General features: G+C 35.8%; 2 protein-coding genes across 5 annotated transcripts; one reads left to right on the top strand and one right to left on the bottom strand.

The window, feature by feature from the left end:
* Positions 1-820: 820 nt before the first annotated feature.
* LOC126600346 (RNA polymerase sigma factor sigB-like) lies at positions 821-5,888 on the top strand. 4 transcript variants are annotated; one of them, XM_050266933.1, is made up of 8 exons: positions 821-1,317; positions 1,808-2,001; positions 2,355-2,486; positions 2,571-2,957; positions 3,939-4,169; positions 4,814-4,954; positions 5,122-5,322; positions 5,422-5,888. In XM_050266933.1, the coding sequence occupies exons 1-8, from the start codon at positions 1,050-1,052 to the stop codon at positions 5,701-5,703; spliced, it is 1,836 nt and encodes a 611-aa protein (XP_050122890.1). In that variant the 5' UTR covers positions 821-1,049; the 3' UTR covers positions 5,704-5,888. The 4 variants fall into 4 exon arrangements, with proteins under 4 accessions (XP_050122890.1, XP_050122892.1, XP_050122888.1 ...); XM_050266935.1 differs by having other exon boundaries at positions 3,966-4,169; XM_050266934.1 differs by having other exon boundaries at positions 822-1,317; positions 1,808-1,998.
* A 1,565-nt stretch (positions 5,889-7,453) lies between these two features.
* On the bottom strand, positions 7,454-12,640 carry LOC126600348 (protein sym-1-like). The gene is made up of 8 exons (XM_050266937.1): positions 12,173-12,640; positions 11,539-11,626; positions 10,321-10,415; positions 9,854-9,926; positions 9,657-9,749; positions 9,455-9,541; positions 8,505-8,585; positions 7,454-7,679 (listed from the first exon to the last, which is right to left on the bottom strand). The coding sequence occupies exons 1-7, from the start codon at positions 12,574-12,576 to the stop codon at positions 8,505-8,507; spliced, it is 921 nt and encodes a 306-aa protein (XP_050122894.1). The 5' UTR covers positions 12,577-12,640; the 3' UTR covers positions 7,454-7,679.
* Positions 12,641-25,621: the final 12,981 nt, after the last annotated feature.

Here is a 25,621-nt window from a genome sequence, read left to right on the forward strand (position 1 = left end):
ATGTGAACTAATAAAGCTTGATCCAACTCAAGGGTATGTAGGCAACCTAACAGGGGTTAGATGTAGCCTTAAATAATCGAAATAAATCTTTTGTTGAGAAATTGAACTAAGAAAAGGAATTTGGTGAGTAATTTGAGATTTAACCTTATGTTTTGGTAAATAAATGGTGGTCATAAATTTTTGTGAGAGATTAAGAAATTGAAGTAGAGAATCGTGATTAATGGTAGTTAACTAAATAAGAGTTTAGTTTGAGCCTATCACCGATATTAGTTTCCGAAATAAATATTTCGGGGTGGGGCGTTACAACCCTGGTGCAGTTTCTATCCGAGATATGCATCGACATGGCTCCATTGGCCAGCTTATCTGCTCTGTTCTCGACCGAAAACCAGTTCGGTTGGGGTGTGGAGGATTTTACAGAATTGAAGGTGAATTGGTGAAAAAAATTGGGGCTTGGGAAAATTTGGTTTCGGGAGAAAGCTCAAAGTGGTTTGCTGGAGAGAGGGGGAGAGAGTGGAGTCAAATACGGGATGTGAGGTCGAAGCAGACAACCAGATTTTTTATTTTTTTATTTTTTGAATTTTTTTAATAGCCATGTGGACTCATATTGACACTTGTCGCCTAGTCATTATCCACGTGAGAGCCACATTACCAGTTAACGGCTGATTTAATAGCAACCTTAATGAATGTATGAAAGTGTCCCAAAATTATAATTTTAGATACCAATAAAAAAAACTTCATATATTAAATATTGAAAATGAAGAGACTTCGTAATAGGAAACTGAGATTAACCTTTTAACAATTAACACCGGTATCCGTATGTTTTTGGTTTTGGGTGGTTCAAAACTCCAAATCCTAGTGGATAAGAAAACCGCTCACTCTCTCTCTCCCTCCCTCTCTTTCTCTCTTCCTCTCTCGCTTCCATCTCCATCTCCAATTCCTTCTTCCTCTGTTTCGCGCTCAAGCGACTGACTGAGACTCACTGACTCCATGCCAATGCCTTTGAAGCTTTATGTGTAGAAGAAGAAGAACGAGAAGACAAGAAGAAAGACATGTCAGTCTTATCAATTTCATCATCGTCGTCGTCGTCCGCAGCCGTTGGATTCTGTCCTTCCCACAAACACGCCCTTCCCAATGCCTCATTTCTCACCCCACTCCATCTCGTTGGGGTCCACCCAGCAAGTGACCAGAAGAATACCAAGAAGCAGAAGAGGAGGGCCGCCGCCGTTGGAGGAGGAGTCATGGCCACCAAGCGCACAGTCCTCAGGACCCACCATACCCTTTTCTGTGATGAATTGTTTAAGGACAGTGGCTTCCAAGGTTTCAATCCTTTGAATTACATTCTGCATTCTTGTTACTTTTTTTGCCCATTTCATTTGATTGCTCTACTGTCTCACCTGTGCAACCTTGCTGTTTTACATCGAAATTTCATGTAATAGTATGACATATATATATATATATATATATTGTGATGATTTTTTTTTGGTTGAAAATTTATACTTCTGTTGGATACTCCATAACAAGATGTAGTCGTGGAAGGCCGGGCTTTAGTGATGGTCAATGGATACTCATTAGCTAAGTGGAGGCACATTCAAGTGTTCAATGTTTTAATTGTGGTGGTGAGTGGTGGTGTTTGTGTTGGTGACGGTGCTGATAGTGATATACGGAGTATCCATGGGCACCCATTGACCATCCCGCCGGCTTATTGTTTAGAGTTGGAGAACAGAGGAGATTTGAATTGGTTTTTCTTTTCTGTGATATTCCAACGGTATGCAACTTTTCCTTATGATTTATTGGTTGAAATATGCAGCAAAAACTAGAGATCCTCTGTGTTTCCGGGCACAATATATCTTATCCACTACACCGCGTTCAACATCAACAGCAACAACTACAGTGCTTGATATGGAGAAGCTCAGACTACCTTCCTTAGAATTTAATTCCGATTCTTTGGCTTCAAGTAGACCGTGGACATACACAGGGGCAATTGATCCTCCCACTGAGGTAGTAGTTACTAATCGAGAATGTTTAGTTAAATGCCTGCCAGATTCACATGATTCTCGGGTAATAGATAAATTACACAAACTAGGTTTGCATTCATTCAATTAAATAACAAAAAACGTTCTAAAAATTTGACATGGATTATGGTTGGGTTCTCAGATAGTTTTTGAACATGTTTTAGCTGCTGTGGCCTAGCCACCTTCACTTGTTCATCACATACTTGCAATGACAAATTCAGATCGCATGCTCTATTTTGGGTTTAGAGTTTAGGATTCCAGTATTTTCTTTCCCCGTTTGATTTTTTATGCATGAAGGATGTTGAGCTTACAACTCTAATTAAATTGGGTGGATATCATCAGGCGAATTTTGGATCAACTTTAGCTACAGAAACTCTTCTTACGAGTGAAGAGGCTGTAATAGCAGCTGCTGCCGCTGAAGCTGTTACTCTTGCAAAAGCAGCTCTGAAGGTTGCAAAGGATGTGGCTATGCTGGTTAGCACTATTCACTCTGCTAAACCAGAAATTTCATCTCCAGTTTCTCCAGAGACTAATGCTTTGCATTTCAATTGGGCTCAGCATATAGAAACTGAACAGGTTAGAGTAGGAGCTTCCATGGGAGCTGAAACTGCATTTTTGGAAGACCATTTCATTCAATATGCAGAAAAAGAGTCGGAAGAAGTGGAGCGAACAAATGAAGAATTTGAACTTCTGCAGGAGCAACTTTCCAAGGGTATAACGGCAAAATCGAGTCGTCAAACCGAAAGGAAGGCCAGAAGATCAAAAGCAGCAGAAAAGGCTGCTGCAAGTGTTGTGTCTGTGAAGTCTGGTTCAACCACTAGAAAAAAGCGTTCTTCAGTACAAGAAATAGACCACTCTGATCCCTTGCGTTACTTGAGATCTACTACCCACACATCTCGGCTTCTTACTGCGAACGAAGAAATTGAGCTTTCTGCAGGAATTCAGGTACTACTAGTGTCATCGTGAGAGTTTTGAATCCACCTTGTTTCTTATGAAATATATCAACTACTCCTTGCAATCTTCATTGATACTGCACCCTTGCACCCTCAGACGATCTAATAACAAATAAAAAAATGAATGAAAAAGTTTGTTTACCCTTTTTGTAGCTGATAAGGTCGCATCCACGCTAATAGAAAGTTCAATAATGTAAAGAAGATCCTTCACTGAACTACTCACAAATATACTTCCATTTTGCAGTGGTTTAAAAATGAACCATGCACACAATACCCTTTCCTGGTTTAAGTATGACTTAATGTCTAGCTAACATTTCGTCTAATTATGTGGGTTATGATGGAGGCTAAAATATACTACACCCAACATATGTAATCTATTGATAGATTCACTAAAAATTGTTTATGGCCAACGTTTTAGGAAGTTACTTTTCCTGTTCATGTATTTCATAGAATTAAATGCCCTTTCCTGGTTTAAGTATGACTTAATGTCTAGCTAACATTTTGTCTAATTATGTGGGTTATCACGGAGGCTAAAATATACTACACCCATGGGTTGATATGTAATCTGTTGATAGATTCACTAAAAATTGTTTATGGCCAACGTTTTAGGAAGTTACTTTTCCTGTTCATGTATTTCATAGAATTAAATTCGAAGAGTATAACTGTATAAGGCTTTTGCTGGGAAGCTTTGGATTACAATTAAGCATGGATTTTGATTGATATAGTATGTTATCATGTCATGGATGAAAAAGGGGAAAATTTCAAGGAAATTGTTCAGTCCTAGAAAGTTAAATGCACGTAGAAGTAGTAATAGAACACAAGTAGAAGTAGGGAAATAGTAAAGTCGTTGTAATAGTTTACAAGTAGAAGTAAAAAGACATTAAGAGTTTCAACTGCACGTATAGTTCAAGAAATATGCAGGCATTAAAGAAAACGTTCTTGGAATATTTAGAGTTAATTTGACTATTTTCAGGAACTACTGAAACTGGAAAAGCTGCAGGAGGAGCTTACGCAAAGATGTGGCAGGCAGCCCACCATTGCACAATGGGCTGCAGCAGCAGGAGTTGATCAGAAGACTTTGAGGAAGCGTGTAAACTGTGGTATTCTGTGCAAAGACAAAATGATCAAGAGCAACATAAGGCTTGTTATATCAATTGCAAAAAATTATCAGGGATCTGGGATGAATCTTCAAGATCTTGTGCAGGTATGGTTTTATCTTTGTCATCATAGATATATATAATGGGTTAGGATTGGGGGTACCCATTTTTTGACATACATTTTGACACGCACTCTGTATGGCTCACTTTGTAATGTATTTCAACGATCCAACCGTCTATCTTTTAGGTCTTTCTCAAAGATCATGTCTACCAAAGTCACCCAAATCCACAACGTTATGACCGTTGGATTAAATGATAGTCATTTTAGAGTTTCCTTCCTGAACCGTATCGTCCATTTTCTTTACTACAAATGAATGTTTTAATGGTTTTGGATTTGTCTAATATTTTTCAAGGATGATCTATGAATCAATTGAAATATAGTCAATTTGGATCCTTGAAAAAGTTACGGATTGAGCTCTACAAAGTGTGTAAAAAATGGATGTCCTCTACTCTGATCCAACCCATATATTGTAATATATATATATATATATATATATATATGTGTGTGTGTGTGTGTGTGTGTGTGTGTGTGTGTGTATGTATATATGTATGTATTTATATTTGTGTGTGTGTGTGTGTGTGTGTGTATTTTGTTTTTAATATAAAATTACTCTCCCCAAAGGATGAAAAAAAACTATTTTCTTCAAGTCTTGCCACCTTTGAGTACTTATTCTTGGTTATTGACTTTCAGCAAGGATGTCGAGGCCTTGTAAGAGGTGCAGAGAAATTTGACGCTTCAAAGGGTTTTAAGTTCTCAACCTATGCACACTGGTGGATTAAACAGGCTGTTCGAAAATCTCTTTCCGACCAGTCCAGAACAATTCGCTTACCCGTGAGTTTTACCTTCATAAATTTCTTTTACCCTGTGCTTCCTATTTGGTATCATGGCTCGTGATGGTAGAATTGTTGGGACCCCACATCACATTCCTGCTGAATTTGTGTATGTTAGTGCTTCATGTTTTTAATACTCTTTACATTTACAATATTTTGGTAAAACAGTTTCACATGGTGGAGGCGACGTATAGAGTTAAAGAGGCCAAAAAGCAATTGTATAGTTTAAATGGAAGACATCCTAATGATGAAGAAGTTGCAGAGGCAACAGGGCTATCAATGAAAAGGCTTTCTGCTGTATTACTGACTCCAAAAGCCCCTAGATCTCTGGACCAGAAAATTGGAATTAACCTGAATTTTAAACCTTCGGTCTGTCCTCTCTACATCCAATGAAACGGAAATTTTTATCCAACATTTTGTCACCTTTTGTGTGCTCCTTTTCTGATGATTTCATGTTGTTCTTCACAGGAAGTAATCTCAGATCCCGACGCAGAAACAGCAGAAGATCTGCTGATGAAAAAGTTTATGAAACAGGATTTGGAGAAGGTACTAGATAGTCTCAATCCTAGAGAGAAGCAGGTTGTCAGATGGAGGTTTGGATTGGAGGATGGAAGGATGAAGACATTGCAAGAGATAGGGGAGCTGATGGGAGTTAGTAGGGAGAGAATTAGACAAATAGAGTCATGTGCGTTTCGAAAACTGAAGAACAAGAAAAGAACTAAACATTTACAGCAATATGCAGTTTCATAGCTCATACAGGGCATCTTGATTTTCATCTATATTATGGCTTCAATTTTCATGTTGCCGAGTGGAAATGTACTCTTTTCACTTTCTGTAATACGAGAGAATATTTGTGCACAGAAACAGAATTTTTTGGATCTAGCATTTCAAATTCTTTTAATGTATCAAAGTGGAAAGAAATTCATATGAACAAACGTAAAGACTCATATGTCAGGTACTATTTTCACTCGATTTGAACTCCTACTTCCAGCATTCTTTCTGCTAACATTATTTCCTTCCACACCCATGCAGTGTTAAGTAGTGTTTGATCATGCACCATACAGTTTGTTTCCTCAAAGGAGAAGCAGTCAGCGTGCGTGGTGGATAAAATACATTGGTAAGAGGTTCATTCTATCTGGAACTTGCCATCATAGTGTGGTCAGTGTGGTAAGGCACTACAGTGGTTTTCAGCTTGTCATGGTCGTATGCTAACATGGACAGGGATGTTCGTTCAGCGTAGTTGAAATTTGCAGGTTCGTTTCAATCCGGTTCAACATGGAATCAGACTATGGTACGTCTTCTTCAATATGGTTGATCCCGGTCTTATTTCTGATTCCCCAGTTACAGAGGTTTAGAATTATTTGTCATCTGATCGAAACTATCCTTGTTTTCAGTTCCTATTTCCTTTAGCTTTTGATGTGATTAGTTATACACTTTTAGATCTTTATATAAAGGTTAGTTCAGCTTCTTCATAAACAAGTTTGCTTCTAGATCAAGTAATGAGCCTGCCAAAAAGCCAACGTTTAAGGTATTACTTTGGGGATATTCAAGGTATGTTGAAGGAAATGAAAAAATTATGGCAAATTTGGAGGTAAGAGATGAATTACTCACTAAGAAAACTTGTAATCGTCGCAAAATGGGAGGGTTAGAAGGGAGAAGTTTCGTTCATGTCAAATCCCCTTATAATCATCGCAAGATGAAAAATCATTCTCCTTCACCCTCAATGTACCTTGAATTTGGAGGTTATCCGTTCCAATCAAATCTTTAATACCAAAGAAGGCTTAAGGCTTCAACTTCCAATGATAAAAGTCACAACATGGACAAGAAGTGGAGTTTATAATTTGGTCCTACAGGTTGAATCATTTTCCATTTTGGCCCCTATGGTTTCAACTTTGCAACTGTGGGATTAATGAAAAATGGGCGGGGGAGAGAGGAAATTTGGACATTCGACTTCTTCAAGAGAAATATTATAAAATTAAGAGATAGATGGTGATAATGTAAACTCATCTATTATTGGAGTTTGTACGTTAATTTAGTGTGGAGTAATAATAATACACAATTGCTTCCCTTTGAATCCCTTCACGATGCTTGCTGAGCTCATGCTTCAATTGATTCTGGTCAACCCTCACCTAAAGTCCTAACTCCAGCATTGGAGGCCTCAAGAGTGGCCCGCCGCAATATTATTTTTCGCCATGCAGTCTCGGTTATTTTATTTCATCTTCAGTAGTGTAGGGGTTATATTATATTAGACCACGGATTGGATTCGGATTGCTTCTGCCTTGATTCATATTCCAATTCATTTATTCTCGGATTAGCGGAATTCAATTTGAACCATCGGATCTAACTAGTCAATCCATATCTGATGCTAATCGGATTCATATCATATCAGATCCTAAATATCATTAGTAATCTCATTCCTTTATTATATTTTTCTATTTTTAATTAAATTTTTCATGTTGAATAATAAGTTTTTTTTTGCATAATAAAACTTAAATTACCATTACTTTAAAGTATAAATAATATAAAAATAAAATAATATGTTATATTTGTTGATTTTAATCGCCCTTAGTTGATCTTGTTTATCGATAATCTCCAGTGTTTTGCAAGCTTATAAGATGATGCTATGCGAATATATGAACAATAAACCAAACACGCTGCCCATAAACCAATGAATTTAGCAAGGTTCGATGAACTTTGCGTACTCCTCGTGTGATCTCTCTTGAGACCTGCATTATAGAGAATAACAACTCGGTTACAATAGCATAGAGCTTCTCCAAGGGAGATCAAAATCCTAAGTGGAATGCCACTATGCATATTTGACATCAAAATCTTTCCAACTCAAGTGTTACTTGTTGATTGGATTTAAAGACTTTGTGATTAAAAGTTAAATTTGACATCAATATAAAATTTATTTTTAATTAATTTTAATGATGGGTCCCTTATTCCACTAGCAATTTAATTAATAAAAATTTTGTTTCAACCGTTTTTTAATAGGAGGTAGATTGCCTGCCCTCCCACTTCCATACTCTTCCCATCCCCTTCTGTTTGTGTGGTCACGGTTAAGCCACATCAATATTTTATATTGATTTTTTTTATAAAAATAATAAAACAAAAAGTAATATGAATATAAAATGTTGACGTGGTTTAACTGTGATCACACAAAACAGGAGGGGGTGGGAAGAGTATGGAAATGGGAGGGCAGACAATCCACCTCTTTTGAATAATTACAACATTTAAAGCTCTATTTTAATAAGAAAATAACATTTGACAATTTGATTGGAGAAGTACAAAATTTGACATAAGACTTTAAATTGTCACATTAGCCATCAATTACAACTTGACTGTTATAATTTGGCATTTCTTTGAAGATGGTCTTATTGTGCTAAACCCCAAAACCTTGTTTTAAATCTCTCTCTCTTGGGTGAAAGCACTCTTACGGAAATTGAAATAAATTCTTAGTAAAAATGCAAGCTAATCCAAGAAAAACACTTGAAGTGCTTCCCAAACGAGCCCATAAAAACGTCGAGCTACAACACCAGATTTGAACATACCTAATTTTGAAGAACCTCTTTGTGAGCTTTGAATGATAGGATAACATTCCATGTCAAAGATATAAAGTTAGCAGTAAGGACCTGGAAACACAAAAACAAAAACAGTACTAAGCAAAAATAAAACGAGAGGATTCCCGAATGAAACTGGAAAATAAGTAGTTTACAAAAAAGCCAAAGACTTGTAATAAAATTCCCGTAAGTTGAAAAACAAATAATAAGAAGCCAGCTTTCGAAATGAAACTCATTAACATAACTCCATGAGGGTTCTAAATTCTAATCGCACACCTAATTCGTTTCAATCCAGTTTTACACTAGGTATCCCATCCATTTTCCTGTACACCGAATTTACTTTCGATCACAGCATGCCATCAAATTTCAGTCTTTTCTTGCCTAGTTTTTGATCTTTAAACAAGCTCAAGTATAATCCAGTTTATGTCCTCTCAGGTAGACTGGATCATTCCAGTCTAGGCTGAATGAAAATTACGTGAACAAGAAGTTTACGTGTATAGCTTCTAATATGGAAAACCAGCTTTTGTACTAACTAAACTTTTCTAATTGTGATACATCCGTTATTCATCTTGGTTATTTTGTTTTCGCTTTCCTTGTTCATTCTGTTTTTCCCATTTAAGACAATATTCACAAGAAGTGGTATCAGAGCCAGGTTTGGCTGATATCCGTTTATAATGGAGGGTGCAACCGGCTTTAACTTCTTGTGTATATCGCGTTTAAGAATAGGAAAACAAAACAACATCAAGAGGCAGAAAGAGAGTCCCTTCTGTGACACCAAGAAACCCGTGCGTTGAGACTATTGGCTCCTTGCAGGCACTATTAGATGTCGGGGGCAGTTAGGCATCTTCAGTCTGAAACTTTATCATATCCCAAATAATATCCCTAAGCATATTCTGTCTAGGAGCCATAAAATATGTATAACTTTTTTATACCATTCTAACCTGGAATTGCTGTGGGACAAACCGAAAGTTAAGAAATTGGAAAGGTATCCACAGTTGCCAATTAGCTAGCACAGCAGAAAACCACTCCTACGCAAACAGATACTTCATATTAACAAATGTAGTTTGTATGCAAATTTACAAAAGTAAATACAATCATTCCATTAGGTTTCAAAGCAAATAGATTCGATTCTTTTAACACCACCTGTTGAAGCTTGGGTACAACTTGTGAACGTTTTCCCTCCAGCGTCATCAATGTTGATAAGAAAACTCCAATGAATATAGGAGCAAAAAGAAACTGCAGCAACATTAACCCGAAAGTTACAAGACAGTGTTATATTTGAAAAAATAACTATCACTTGTCATGAAATTTAATAACCTCAAATGAGAATTTGAGGTCACCTGATCAAGTACGAGACGCAGGAATGCACCTGATGCTCCAGGCATCGTTACCAGTTTGCTTAGATACAAATACCTAATGACAAAAGGTGGTGTAATGAAAACGTACAAGAGCAAAACATGACAAAGAAGGAAATACACATAGAAACAATGAAAAATTACCATGAAATTAGATAGGTTACTTATTTACAAATCCAATGTAATTTTAGATTTTTTCCAGGGAACCTGATGGTGTGAAAAATGCCATATGATAAATTAAACTGCTTGCCGTACAGGAGGGATGGAACAGACATTAAAATTTTGTACCAGAAAGATGTACCCATACATTCATATCAGTTGACAGTTACTGTGCGTTTCTAAAGTTCGTATCCTATTCTTATCTGTTTTTAAATAATAACAATAATAATGAAAGCAGTACTATAATGATGATTCTAAACTTCCGGCTTACAGATGGAATTTTGAATTGTTACCAGAAATGCAACGTCGGACCTACTAACACCAGCCCCAACAGGGTAAACAAGAACGTTCTTTTCAGGTCCAGGTACGGAGCTTTATCAATGACAAGCTGGGGCAAAGAATCACATTAGCATTGTCATACTCTGAGAGAATACAGTATGATCACATAAATATAAGTGATAACTACCATTTTGCAAATGGTACAACCCTCAGTATAATAACTTACAAATCGTACATAATTGTGCACACCAGAAACCACTCAAAGTTTCAACATTACAACATGTGAAAAACTTTAGTCTTTTGAAAGGCGATTGAGCCAATGCAATGCCATGGTCTTGAGGCAGCTACTTAGTCAGCTTGATTTGAGAGATGATATACAACAAGAAAATTGAGCATCTCAAGTAACAAGTAACACCACTCTAACAGAATAATCTAGGATCACCAGTCCCAGTTCAAATAAACTTCAGTATGTTATTTCCAAATCATAAGGATAACTGTGTAGCTGACTGAGATCAAGGGTTCAACATATGTAGTTCTAGCAAGCACCAAATCAGATTTGCAAAGCTAATCCATTGTTGGAACAGAGATCATAGCATTAGTTTTGTCCCCATCAAGTTTTATCTTCTTCGTTCTTTGTTCTTCCAATTTTCTTCTTTATAAATCAAATCTAATTTGCCAACTCAGCCGTCCACCCTGATAACAGTTTTTTGTTTCTTTTTTGTCAGAATCACATGATGTCTAATAGTCCCCATTAATTCCTAGTTTGGTTCTAGACCACTTCAGTAGACTAAAACAACATTTTTGAACTAAGAGTGCTGAATACAAACTATCAGTATCAGATGAACTTGTCTTCTAGACACATGAAAGTGCTTTCTCCAAGCTGCCTTGTTATAAAATTTTCAACGACACATTATCTATTTGGGGAAAGAAACATGAATCTTAAACCCCCTTTAACCCTTGTTTCCCACTCAAGTATGCAGAACTACCTTGGGACCACACCACAACCCTAATCCCCATCCCCAAAATCCACAAATCCCTAGAGTAAGATGACAACATTATACCAGTACAAGTATACTTGAGTGACAACAAAAAATAAGGAAAATATATGCAATCTTGAACAAAAAATGCATACCAAGGATGTTGAAATGCAAGTTGAAGATAACACAGAAAAACAGAGAAAGAAAGATAAACCATTCAACAAATTTTGTTAATGGAAACTACAGGAACATTACCTGGCAGACTATATCCCCAGTAAGAGTTAAAAGGGCAGATGTCAGAGCTTTTGTTGCAACAGGATACTTTGCAAGAAGATCCAAATACCTGAAAATATACAAAATCCAAGCTGGTAATGCTGAACAGGAACTTTATTTTCTGACTGATTAGCTGAGAAAAAAGTTCATAATTCTAATTCTATCCTCAGGATTGAACATAAGACCAGGTGTTAGTATACATAAAATTTGATACATATGCAACCAAAGTGTTTATATCATCGTATGCTTGTTGCATTGAAGACGCCTAAGTAATTTGTTACCAATCCAAGCAGTCAGCACTATCTTATTTATTGGCTTCTTTAATCCAAGTGAATCAAGTCGAAGACTATGCAGGATATTGAGTAATGTACAAAGCTTGAGCATTTTAAACTGCATACTTACCAAAATTCAACTAAAGGCTCTAAGCTTTTTATCCCGCTAACCGTTAAACTTTCATCTTATATTTTATTCTTTGAAATTGGAATTGTTTCATTACAAATGTACAGAAGGTTCAATTCTTCGTTTTATACAGTCAAAAGTAATGTTGTAGCTATCATTAGAAAATACACATCAATGCAACAAAAGCTTGGACATTGAAATTTGAAAATAAGGTTACCACGAAAGCAATGACCAATTGTTTTCATCACGACCACCGCCTTCACTGTTTGCACCGCCGTCACCTCCGCCGCCATAGTTTCCATCACCAGAGCTGCCGCCTCCACCAGTTCCACCCGACCCACCATCGGAAACAACCGAGAGACGAAACCGGTCATAACCCAGTAGCCTAAAACCTATTTCAGAACGACCCAAGTCCTTAAGCCCGACTTCAATGCCGGAATTCAGGGCAAATGAGTGGGACTGGCACATAGAAGATCTCCTAAAGCCCCTTATTTGAACTGGATTTGCTGCAATCCTAGACACAGTACAAGAATGCAAAGAGGGTCTACGAGAACAACCAACGAACCGGTTTAGGAACGGGATTTTACGAGTGAGTGAGAGGGATGCAGGGTTTAGAGCCATTTCGTGCTATGAACTGAAGCGGCACTTGGAAATTCGACGTTTTGGAGTCGATAGGCATACAAAAGAGTATTTATCAAATATAACAAAAAATTAACTCTTAATTACAAAAATGTCTTTTTTTTATAAAATTTTTCAAATATATACAAAATTCCACTTAAATAGACACAAATACCCTTAAATTTAACAATCAAATAAATTAAAAGCCTTTTAGCCAAAATGATTCGTGACATTGATATAACTCCTTAATATTGTCTTTAACCATTAATAATAATCAATAGTAATGTTCTTGAAATTGTATGTCGTGAATCATTTTAGTCTTTATTTGAATTTGTCTATCGTGATCATTTTAGTTTTTTCATGAAAAATATGTCAATTGCTCTGTTAGTGAGATGATGTGGCATTGGATCTCACAAATACAATCATATAACGACATGTGGATTAACTTTAAAAACTATTTTTATATTTAAAACTAAAAATGATATTAGTAAGAAAAAAGGCGTTGAAGGCATGATAGAAATTCTGTTGCTCCCATTTGCGGTAACCGTAACGGCGCTTAGTGTCAGTAATGAAGGGGTCAAAGTGGATAGGGTTGTGATGGTGGAGTGTAGAAGTGAAGGTGAAGTTGGACCGGAGCTTAAGATGACAATAGTTAAAATGCCTTTAATTTATTTAATTGTTAAATTTGAGGATATTTGTGTCTATTTAAGGGAAATTTTGGATATATTTGAAAGTTTTTATAAAAAGTAACATTTTGAAATTAAGAGTTAATTTTTGGCTATATTTGATAAATAATCAAAACTCCATACAAAAGGGCTGCTTGTTCTCTCGTGTCAAGTGTTACTAATTAACAACTGATTCACCAGTGGTAGACTACTTAATACTGGTTGAGATAATTGTGATGTCTATATAAGAACAAAACACCGTAAAAATAATCCTATTACATTTGTTGCTTTAACGGTGTGAGTTTGATGGAGATTGAGTTTTATATGTCAACTAGCAAAGATGCCTACGCTCTGTTGTACGTTTGAAACTGTAACCACAATTTAACACACCTATTATCTCAAGTAATGGGACTAATTAATCTTTCCAACAATGATTAGCAACTAAAATTGGTCCACAAATTAATTAAAAAGAAAGACCAAATGAAAATTTGAACACTATTAGCAGATGCATACACGTACAATTTTATCTTGGGTGGGCAATGTACAATTTTTATAACCAATAACCAATGTTTTCTATTTTGTGTTTTTCCTTTCCTTTGGTCGATTTCTTTGCAGCCTCTTTCTCAAGCGCAAACGTTTCTCAAATCGTCTCAATTTTAAACCTAAAATGTCGAATTAGATCATCAAATTTCAGGATAGGATAACTATGAAAATACTACTATTGTGGAACAGACAACGTAGAGCAAGACGTTGTCGTTTAGGCTAGGGTTTTAAAAAGAAAATTCCCTTCTTCCTCCCCCAGCTACTGCTTTGCCGATTTGCTGCTTTTCTCAAGCAGGTTTTTGGTCATTCTTTCTGGGTGGGCAGATTGAGTTCCGGTCAAGGGGTTACACGTGTCTGATGGCCACAAAACCTGTTGACAGAGTGAGTGAGTTTTGGGTTCGCTGAACATTAGGAATCTGGTGGTGAAATTGATCTCGATGGGCAGATAGGGATTTGGGTTTGGAAGTATCTGGATAAATGTCACGGTGCAATTTCTTGTCTCGATGGTGTGAACATTTGGCTGAGCTTTTTTTGGTTTCGATTCGAATTGGAGTAAAAAAGAAACGGTGTAGAGGAAGGAAGCGGTGGAGGAGAAATCTTCGCTAGAACGCCACGCGTGCAAAATAGTTTTCTTGTATACAGGGAGTCAACACGTATGCCTATAGGCAGTTTGGGGATTTTACTATAGAGGAAGTAGGATCACAAAAACATTAAAAATAAGGGTAAAAACGTCAAAACACAGTTACTTATGAACAGTGTTTTTCTCATTCCACTTTAGTATAGAGTACTAGAAAATGTGTCCGTGCTTTGCCACTTGTGTTTAAAATATTTTGGAAATATATCCATAAAGATTGCAAGTTTCAAAATTGTACAGAACATGTAAAATTTATAAATATATATATACGATAGGTGATACTATCTATATACATGCAAAATGCAAGAAGGAAGTTGTAATCAAGATCACAAATGTAAAATACAATTTCAAGAACTATTTTTAGACAGCTGAACATTAAGAACCATTTCAGCAAGAATTATGCACGATCTTTGTGAAACTATATGATGAATGATACAACATTGTTAAACCAACATGAACGTGAACGGGAGCTGATCTTAAAATTCATTTAAAGGGTAAGTGGTAAATACCGTTTGCTTGAGATGCCAACTTAATGTTTCATCATTCAAATGAGACTGCTTTTGATGGACAACAACAAAGAGGGGACGTGGGGTGGATGACACCAGAGGGAATAAACACTGACCAAAAATCATAAATGTTAAAAAAACAAGAGTCGTATGAAGAGACTGTTTAACAACTAATGGCAGAAAAGGAAGAAAAGGAAGTCAGAAACGAAATGGAAAGGAGAATATATCATGGAACAATTACCAGTTTCCTTAACTAAAACATTTCCCCTCTCATCCACCAGAAGGATGGAAAATGTGCATCCTACCTTTCAGTTTTGCTTTAAACCTCCACAAAAGCAATAGGATGATGACTACGAACACTTACTGAAATTACCGCTATCACAACGGTGGATAATTTTTTCTTATTACCTATATATAAAAGGAGATCCAATAAAAGATGTTCGTGCAGTCTTCTGTGGTGCAGCATTTCATGCAGTTAATACTTAATAGAGCAGTTTCCTGGTTCTTTTCTGCGCTATGCTCTGTATTTTCAATAATTTGAATATACAGCACATAAACTATGTCTGGCCTTTGATATTATTGAAGGATAGAGATTCAAAAGACAATAAGTTATTTTTCGTCACAGCTCTTAAATTAAAAACAAACACAATTTATTTAATCAGTTTTTGAGTATAAACAGTGTTGTCCTTGATTAAATAATAATGTCAAACAAAATCAAGAGAAAAATATAACCGTCCAATAAGAATGACTTACCGAATTACATCAGAATAACAAAAGGTAAAGAATAAATAAAAAAGGCAAGTAAATGGCATTAAATCAATTGATTGAGCACCTAATTTGACTAAATCCAAAATCTCAGATGTATACAAAGGGCAACAATGCAAAAAAGAAGAATCACCATTTCCTCAAAATCAGAAGACAATCGAATTATCCAGTTACACTTATGATCCAACCGCACAAAAGAAATCTTCTAAATCGGTAAAAACTCTCATTTTTCTCCTTTCCGTAGCTTCTTCAGTAATATGCAAAGTTATGGACCTCAAGCTAACTTTCCAATCCACTACTTCATTATGCAAGTGTGACCCTAGGGTTTTAAAATTGCAAAAATTAGTCCAAATCACAACCCAAAACCCAAACAAAACCCCAAATCAATTTGAAAAATAAAAAAAATACATAGTCCAAATGAACTCAGCCCATCCCTCTCGCACATTCTTCTTTCCTTCCTCTGTTTTCGTACCCCTAATCCTAAATTTTTCTTCCATCCCTTCTCTACTATTTTTCTTTGACCATCCGCAAAACCTGAACACCCCCCCCTCCTTTCCCCTCCCAGTTGATTTCAAATGGCCTCCAACCTGATTATATTATTTTGCAATATCCACCCTCCAACTCAGCACAAAAAAAAAAAAAACAAATAATTCAAAATCAAAACCCTTGCCGCTAGAAACATACAACACTTTCTTGTAAAAGACAGATCAAAAGAGTAGAAAAATATTTCGAACCCAACCAAATAGAAGCAAAAATTAACAATTCTAACAGATAATCGATGAACAGCAAAGCAAAAACCTCAAGATTTTGAACAACAAAACCTACAAAGAAAGAGGGCGACAAATTTTAACACTTAAAATTGAACAAAACAAATCCACAAATTTGGAAAAAGAACTGGCAAATGCAAGAATCGAATAGCTATTAAAAGTCGGATTCTTCCTAGTTATACTGGACTGACCCTGCATCATAACCTGACCATTTTCTCATACCAACTCAAGAAAATCATTTCTGCATTAAAATCCCACAAAATGTGCAAAGTAAAGCGTGACCTTTTTCGAAAATCCGTTGCTGTAATTGGACCTTCGACGAATCTTTGATGAGATTGTGCCTGCAAAAAATTCTCATTGCTTATAACTCCAATTTTTTATGAATATGCTTTGACAGGTCCGACCCGGAATGTCCACTAGGACTTCGAATCGAGTTGTGCTGGCCGACACCTGGAAGGTGACAAAGCCATAAAGTGTATTGATATAGAAAATGTGAATAAATTTAAACCTAAAAGTACCTAAAGACAAGAGTGCGCTATGAGCGGGGATGAACCCATTTCACATACGAGGTTAGAGCATAAGTAAAATACAGTAGTGTGGGTAAAGATCATACCCTCAAAGGTAGCCACCTATACTAAGATTCGCCATGAATCCTCGTCGATACGAACTTTCAACAGGTGAAAAACAAGGGTGAGTGAGCCTGAAAATAAAGGCGAGATTCCCCATGGGTTCATTTCTTCCCAATTCCAAACCTAATCTCCTCAAATTTGATATGGAAATGTTAGAGGAAAGGTCGAGATGATGATTAGGAATGGTAGGTTGGCTCAATTTGTCGGAAAAACGATGAATTTTGTCGGAAAACCTATGGGTTGCAACCGGGTTCGCAGGTTAAGGGGAATCCGGTTTGGTTCCCCTTCTCCTCCTCCTTTCTTCTTTCCTTCCTTTCTTTCTTTCTTTCGTGATTGGCCACCTCAGTTCTCTCTCCTCTTCCGATTGGCCTCACATCCCCCTCATTTCTCTCATTTATCCTTCATCTCCATCGCATATCTCTTTTGTCTTTTAATCTGTGCCACACACGTGGCTCCACCATATTTTGCTCCAAAAACCTAGAGCATTCTAGAAATAAATAAATTTACAATATTTCCCTCGACTTTATTCATTAATATATCTTTCGTTATAACTCCAAATCATGATCCGTTTGCACCCACGCGTTCACGACGACGAGTACTACGAGGATACGCCAAGAAAATGAATCTTATGTAACTCGACAAGGCAATCAACAAAAGTCAATGCATTTGTCTTGAAGGGCATTTTTGAAAATTCACTTTTTAAAATTATAAAAAATCATAATAATTGGGGATGGGTCGTTACATGCTTCAGTTCTAAACAACAAAGAACAGTGAACTCACCAAAATCACACAGATGAAAACTGGAATCGTGATTCGAGATAGAAATCAAGAACCGCGCCTTTGTGACTGCCAATACTAATCACTCGCAAACGATTGGATCGGAATTGAAATGAAAGAGATAAAGAGATCAAAAAAGGCAAACACAGATGGAGAGAGAGGAGAAAAGAAGAGGAAAAGGGAAATGAAAGATGCTGGAAGCATCTTTCCCATAAAACACGAAAGCCACACGGGCAACAGGCACGCACATCACTTATGATGAAGGGCAAAATAGCAAATTCATTGCACAATCCCACTAGAATCATAAAACATTAAAGTAAATGAGGGGCAAATCCGTCCATATTTATGCGACTTAATTAGCTTGTTTTCTTGCGTTTTCGTAGTTAGTTTATGTTTATTATAGTGATTTAAGCTATTTTCGTGTGTTTGTAGGTCCAAATGACAAAGTTGGCAAGAAAGTGCAATTTGGAGCATTTTGAGGCAGTTTTGGACATCAAATGGATAACTTATGGGTGGAGCAAGATAGATGGACGAATTTGAAGTTCAAGAGGCTAAGAATGTGCTGAAAAGATGAAGAAAATAAATCCAAGACAAAGAAGATAAGGAATCAGCTAAAAAGAAGGAACATTATCCAAAACCTTATCCAATCTTATCTTATCCTTTCTAACGTGGCCGGCCTCCTTGGAGGGTTTAGCTAGCAATCCTACTACTCGAAGGTCACTCATTTCTTCTCCAATCTAACCTTGGTGAAGAGACTTAGAGGTTCTCAATTTTGGGAACTTGGAGAACCATTTCATCCATCCAAATCCATAGATCTAAGATGCAAGGAATGAAGGCCCTCTCTTTGGGTGATTAGCCTTTGCTTATGCAAAGAGGAATCTACAAAGGTATAATTTCTCAACTAACAAATGTTGTTTTAAGTTGAGTCAAGGTTCACCAATCTACTAGGCTTTGAATTTCATGGTTAATGTTTTGTTTTTAAGTGCATGTAAGCATGATTCCGCCTTTTAATTGTTAATCGAATGCTATAGATGTTGCTCAAATGAACATGTTTTTCACAAATTTTCCTTCAAGTGGTATCAGAGCCTAGGTCTAGTAGTTGGTGAATCATTTTGGGTTTTGTAGTTCATAGTCTTTGATTCAAATGTTGTAATATGTTACAAGCTTTATTCTTGCTTCTTTGAATGTAAATTTTGTTAGAAAATTTGCCATCTCAAATGTTGTAGATGTAGTTCATATGAGCATGAATATTGGAGCTAAAATTTGGTGACATGTTTTTGGGAATTTTCTGCCAAATCCAAAGGGTGGATTTTTGGGTTCTTGTTTGACTTGTTAAAAGTGTTTTCAAGTGACTTTTGGAACCCCTATGTACCCTAGTTTGGTTATATGTTATTTCCCTTAAGTTTGAATGGTTTTGGGATGTTTTTGGGTGAAAAATGTTCATGGAAATTTTTTGAGTTTTTCATGAGTGTTCCTCATTGTTCTTGACATTTTTGCCAAGAACAAAAAGTTTGGTGTTTTGATTTATTTCATAAAGTTTTTGTTTTGTGCTTTTCAAATGTTTAAATATGTTAGATATTTATTTAGAAAGGTGTAAGAAATATTGGTGGGTGTGTAAGGATTAATTCCCTTTCACACACACCACTTGCATGACTTTATGTCTAAAACTACAAATCAACACACACATCACTCCCTTCTCTCCAAAACCGGCCACCCTACAAGTGGGGGTTTTTGGGGCTTTTATGCAATTACATAAAGTTTTGGTACTTATGTGTAATTTGTAGTTTGACCCAAAAGTTTACGTATTTACGTAAAGGCCCAAAATCATTAAAGGACAAATTGTTTTGTTCCTTTAATGAAGTTTTTGAATTTGTTGAAATTTTTGGGTTCTAGTTGTAATTACATGAAGTAGTGGACTTTTGTGTTTTTACAAAATGAGCTCAAAAGTTTAAGTTTTGCAACATAGCCCAAAAAGTTAAGGTTATTGCATTTTGGCCCAAATTAGGTTGAGAACAAAATGGTTTTGTCTCTTTAAATGAGAATTGGATTTTCATTTCATTTAGCTCCATTTAAATCAATTCTATGGATACAAAAACCAAATGAAAATGTTGCATTCAATTTAATTAGTTAAAGTGTTAATTAATTAAAGGGTGATTATGAACCTAACCCTACGATAATTGAGTTATGTGAAAGGCCGTTTCAATTTTGTTTGAACCATGGGAATGTGTAGATTAGATTTTGGTTGTAATTTGATTTGATCAAATGTTGTAAAAGAGCATAAGCTCTTCTTTACTTTAAAGTAATTTGTTTTATTCAAATGTTGTAAAGAGCATAAGCTCATCTTTACTTTGAAGTACTCCTTTCTTGTATTATTTGATATGCATGAAAATGGAGTAGAGGGTCCAACGCCCCTAAGACAACACGCCTTAATGTGATTAAACGCGTAACTAAAATCAATCACCATCCCTAGACCGAGATTCAACACTAGGCTCGTGTTGAATCTAAACAAAGGTTCATAGTCATCATAAGGCCTTAAGGCAACTATATAGTCCATCAAACGAATGCAAAGTTTATGTTAGTAGTATCATATACTCTTGCTTTAAAAACCGTTTTATAAGCATAGTGGGAGTATTATATACAACTAAATTCAATCAAATGGACCAATAGTTGTAATAGGACCAAAATTGTTTTAATAAAGATTAAAATGAATATTTATATGTGATGAGACCTAAAAACCCTCAACCAAACCATTATTAAGTTGAGAAGCGTGAGAGTGCTTTGAATACTCTTTCGTGGCCTTCCACCGTGGTAGGCTCCGATCGTTTGTGACTCGTACACCGGCTTCACCCTATCATGGGGGAGTACAAAGTGCGTGCTTACACTCAGGAGGAGTCTATATGCATACTTGATGTTGTGAAAGGTAGGCAACGAGAATGATCAATATCATATCATTGTGAGGTTGTTCTTGAACCCCTTCCCGAACTTGCATGGTGGGAATGACTTAACTAAGTGCAATGGAGCCAATATCATATCATTGTGAGGTTACATTCTCTAGAGGCCAAATAAGATGGGTACTTGCAAGAGATGCAAATGAGTAAGCGTACTCTCTCATTATTATTAATGCTAGCCAATATCATATCATTGTGAGATGGGCTTGGTAGTAGTGAGTCTCCCATACCCTACTAAGAGTTTCCTCCAAAACTCTCGAATTCCAATGAGGGATATCGAATTTGCCAAAAATAGTGGGTGGTGCTATTTGATTTAAAGACCCGGATCAAATGGCTTAAAATCAATCGATTTATATTCGTTATGTATTTATTTACCAATATATTTGCAAACGCTATCCAACACTTGACAAATAAAAGCCGAAAGCTTTAGTTTCCGGACTTGGTACTACAAAACCATAGATTGTCTTTAATGGCTTGTAAATGTACCTAAGTAGTCTCATCCTCACAATCTTCCTATTGATAATGTATCATTAGAAGAATATGTTAGAAAAAGTCTATCATAAAGAGGACAACACTTTTAATGTCATAAATTCTTCAATTACAATTTGTTGTATGAAGAAATAAGAGTTGCTTTGAACAACTCGTTAAATGCAAACATTAGTGCTTGTTTCTTTGTTACATGAACAAGGAACTTTAGAAGTAAGCACAAGGGCATGGACACTTTATGTGCCATGATTCTTCACTTACAAATTGTTGTATGAAGAAATGAGAGTTGCCTTGAACAACTCTTGAAAGTTTGTAATTATGTTTAGAACATAATGGTTGTTTGACAAAAATAGTCCATCAACATGGACTTATGATGATTTTGAATCATTGAGTGTTGAAGTGATAAACCACTTAACGAGACGGAAACTAGGCTAGGACTTCACCTTTATGTCCCTATCCTAATGGTTCACTAAGTTTATTGTAAACTATGTAGTGAACAATAAACACATGCTCTCCAAAATGTTTGATGTGTATAACACAATTGAAATAAGTTTCAAGAGAGATAGTGGGAGTTTAGGGACCATGACTATTGTAGTCAAAGGAGAAGTCAAATGAAGAAGATAAAATTAACTCCAAGGGAACAAACTTTCTTTATGAAAGGATGGACATTGGAAGGGGTATTTGCAAGAAATGTCTTGCAAGTGTCAAGAACACACCTTTCGAAGATGTTGTAAATTGTTCTTGAATAGTTCAAAACAGTTGGTTCTTCTGCTTGAATGCTTGATTCCGTATTAGTAACTATGTTTTACAATCGTTGTAAAAGTGTGACTAATAAGAAGTAGAAGATATATGAGAGAAGAAAAAGGTGCTTCACATTCGGAACGTGAATAAAATAAAGATCTCTACGAAAGCAGATAGTACTTACTTCCTCATATGAACTACCAAAGAAATTGGAAAAACCAAAGATTGTCTTTACATTCCAATTTTAAGGAACTTAATTCCGTCACTATAGTAGAGATGGATGAATGTTTTGTTTGACAAAACATTGTTCTTTATTAGTCAATGATTGGATTATAGTAATCTAATTGATTGTCTCTATAGTAGAGATGATATGGTAGTGTTAACTGCTTAGAATATAATGATGCTTAAAACCCAAAAGGTTGCAAGATAGTGACTAATCCCAACTGAGTTGTGATACCTCAAAAACATAAAATACGAGTTGGTCATAGATGGATGCTTTGGATCGTTAGATCCGGATCCAATACCTTCTTATTAAAATTGTATAGAGGCGAAATGTTCGAATCTTTATTCTTTTGGAAAGAAGAAAGAATCACAAAGTTGTTGAGGTTAATTCACTTAGATGTTAGTAGCACTTGTCCACAACATAATACTACTCATGTTGTATGACATTCACCGAAGATCACTCTCGGTTGGACTATAGTTTATTTTGAATAAACACAAGTCCGAATACTTTGCAAAAGGTTTCAAAGAATTCAAGAAATGTAAGTTGATGAGTAAGACATCTAAAGTATTTACCTCCTTAGATTTGATCCAAGGAAAAGTAACACTTTAGATGAGTTTCCTTGAAAGATATCAAGGAAAATAGCATCATAAGATAATGAATTTCTCCATTAGGAGAAGAACGAACTCGAATAAGATTTAGTTCGTTAGATGTTATCTATTACCCATATATAGGATATATACTTCTAAAAACAATATGATTGTCAATTAGAAGATCTTCCAAAATTTTCATGACTCCATAAGATGTAGTTGGAAAGAAAGACAAATCTCAAGCATGTTAAGATTTGGGGTTGTGTGCTAATGAGCAATATTTGTTTGATAACAATCTTGTGGGATATCCTTAAATTAACTTTTGTATATCGCTTCTATAAACCAACTAACAAATGTTGTTTTGTTGGGTAGTTCATTGTAATCTTACAATATGATTTGCCTAAGTGCAAATGAATGAGAGATAGAACTCAAAGAATGGGTTCTTTGAGAGACAAGATAATAATCAACAAATATAACAACCTAGTTCCTATACCAAAAGCTCCAAGGTAGTCGAGAAGGATTTATAAACCGTCTCAATTGAATGGTTTGAACTTTATGACTATGTCATAGAGTTGCACCTCTTAATTCGAAAGAAATAAGAATGAAAATCCTTATGACTACATTGAGTGTATATATGATATATACTCAAGGAAATGGTAAAGTACCATTTGACCCGAAATAATGAAACCTTCATAAGCTAATTGGTAGCTTAAGGTGACTACAATCAAAGAGAATGGTTGACTTTGAAGAAACCATCTTTGAGATAGTCTTGGTTTCAATTAATTCGAAGATTGCTAGCTACAACTAAATGGGGATTCAATGTTTGGACATAATATGGGTTTCCGAAACCATTATTAAGATAGTCTTGATAATATATGTCTAAAACTATGAATCACAAGACATGTAAGTTGTAGAGATCCAACCATCATGGATCTTAGCAAGCTAGTGAGAGCTATAAACGTCTTATGAGAGAAAGATCAAATCGTTTGATTTCTCATAAAGATGTAAATGAATCTTTTGTTTACTAGGTTTACAAAAGATTAGTGGGAGTTAATCATGTTCCTAAATTTGAATATATATATACAAATATATGATATATTAATTTTGGAAATGAAAAGAATACTTCTTCGTTAAAGTTATGACTTTAAAACATTATATGAAGATAGAATGTATATGGGAGACATAGTCTATATACATGGGATGGAAATCTATATTGATAGATTTTAGGATATAATTGGATTATATCAAGCCCTAAATATAGACAAAAGATGATAGGAAGTTTTCTCATATGATGATGAACTTCAATAAAGAAGACAACTCTAGTGAGACTAAGAAGTTGCTATTCTCAAAGAGAACGTACTCTTTGACTCCCAAAGAAATAATGCGTAAATAGAATCCTTTATGCATACGCAGAAAGGTGATTTATGTATTTCATATTGTATGAAAAACATTGATATGAGTTGTACCTAGAACGGTACAAGATGATATCAGTGCAAGCCCAGGATCAGAACCATGGCAACTGTCAAGTGAGTCCTTAAGTATTTAAGAAATACTAAAGGATAAATTCCTCAAAGATCGAGGAAGAATTAGAGTAACGTAATGGAAGCGTAAATGTATTAGATTATGAATCTAATCCATCATTGGATGTTTCTTCATTATGAATGAAGAGATAAACAGATATCTCTTTATTATGACTAAGAGATATTTGGATGGAAACATTAAAATAATGACTTTAGTGTGTTCCATTATGAATGCAAAATATATTGCCATATAGAAGTTTACAACAATGTTGTTTGGATGGGAAAGTTCATTTATGAACTCTCTATTCGATTCCAACCAGAAAGTGTCTGACACTAATGGGGCGATAGCTCCAGCCGGGGAATCAAGGTCTCATCAAGATCTGAACTCAAATGAGAGACTGAACCACATGATTAAGAATCATGTATAATGGTGACGTCGTTATTCTCAAGGTTGCTTCTATGGATAACATATAGATATCCATTGTCTAAGCCTACTACTCAGCCATTTATGAAATGACTACAGAAGAGGTATCATCACTGATGACCAAGTTGATTGGCTCTAGTGCAAGTGGGAGATTGTTGGAAATGTGCCCTAAAACCAATCATATGATGATACTTTACGAACATTTCACATATTAAACTAATCTAGTTTAATATCAAGGGCAAAGATTATTGTTTGAGCCGTCTCATATAAATGTTATACGCTTAAACGATAAGTCCAAGGAATATGTGATTGGGAGAATGCGATCTAAAGAAGTTAGATTCATGAGACCATTCTTTCGTAGACACATCCTAAACGTTCCTTCTCATAGGATTGCCAATTGGGCATTGACAGTCCGTTAAGATCAGTACGTGCTGTGTCTTCTCTCAGGGAGAGTGACTAGTCCGAGTCATTGGTGTGTGTGACATCAAGACAAGTACGTAGGTGCTCAATAGAGAATGAGTTCACTGAACACGATCAACGAAGAGTTCTCATATTCATGTCACATGAGAACTCATGGTTGGGATAATGCAAAGTAGTCATTTGACTTGAGGCATCATAGTTGTCTTGTGGTTAGGTACTTGATCTTTGATTATGTCAAAGTCACCCCATCGGCGGGTGTCCACGTCATTGTCGGGGTTAAGCCACTTAGTCATGGAGGCAAGTGAATGCGCAACAAGGGATCTCTAACCTTCAAACCGTTTGGGGGAGAATACTCTATGATATGATTAAGAATCTCTGACCAGAGTATGAATGAGATTTAGGAAGTCGTTCCA

This window comes from Malus sylvestris, chromosome 14, assembly GCF_916048215.2.
Source record: "Malus sylvestris chromosome 14, drMalSylv7.2, whole genome shotgun sequence".
Lineage (NCBI taxonomy): Eukaryota > Viridiplantae > Streptophyta > Magnoliopsida > Rosales > Rosaceae > Malus > Malus sylvestris.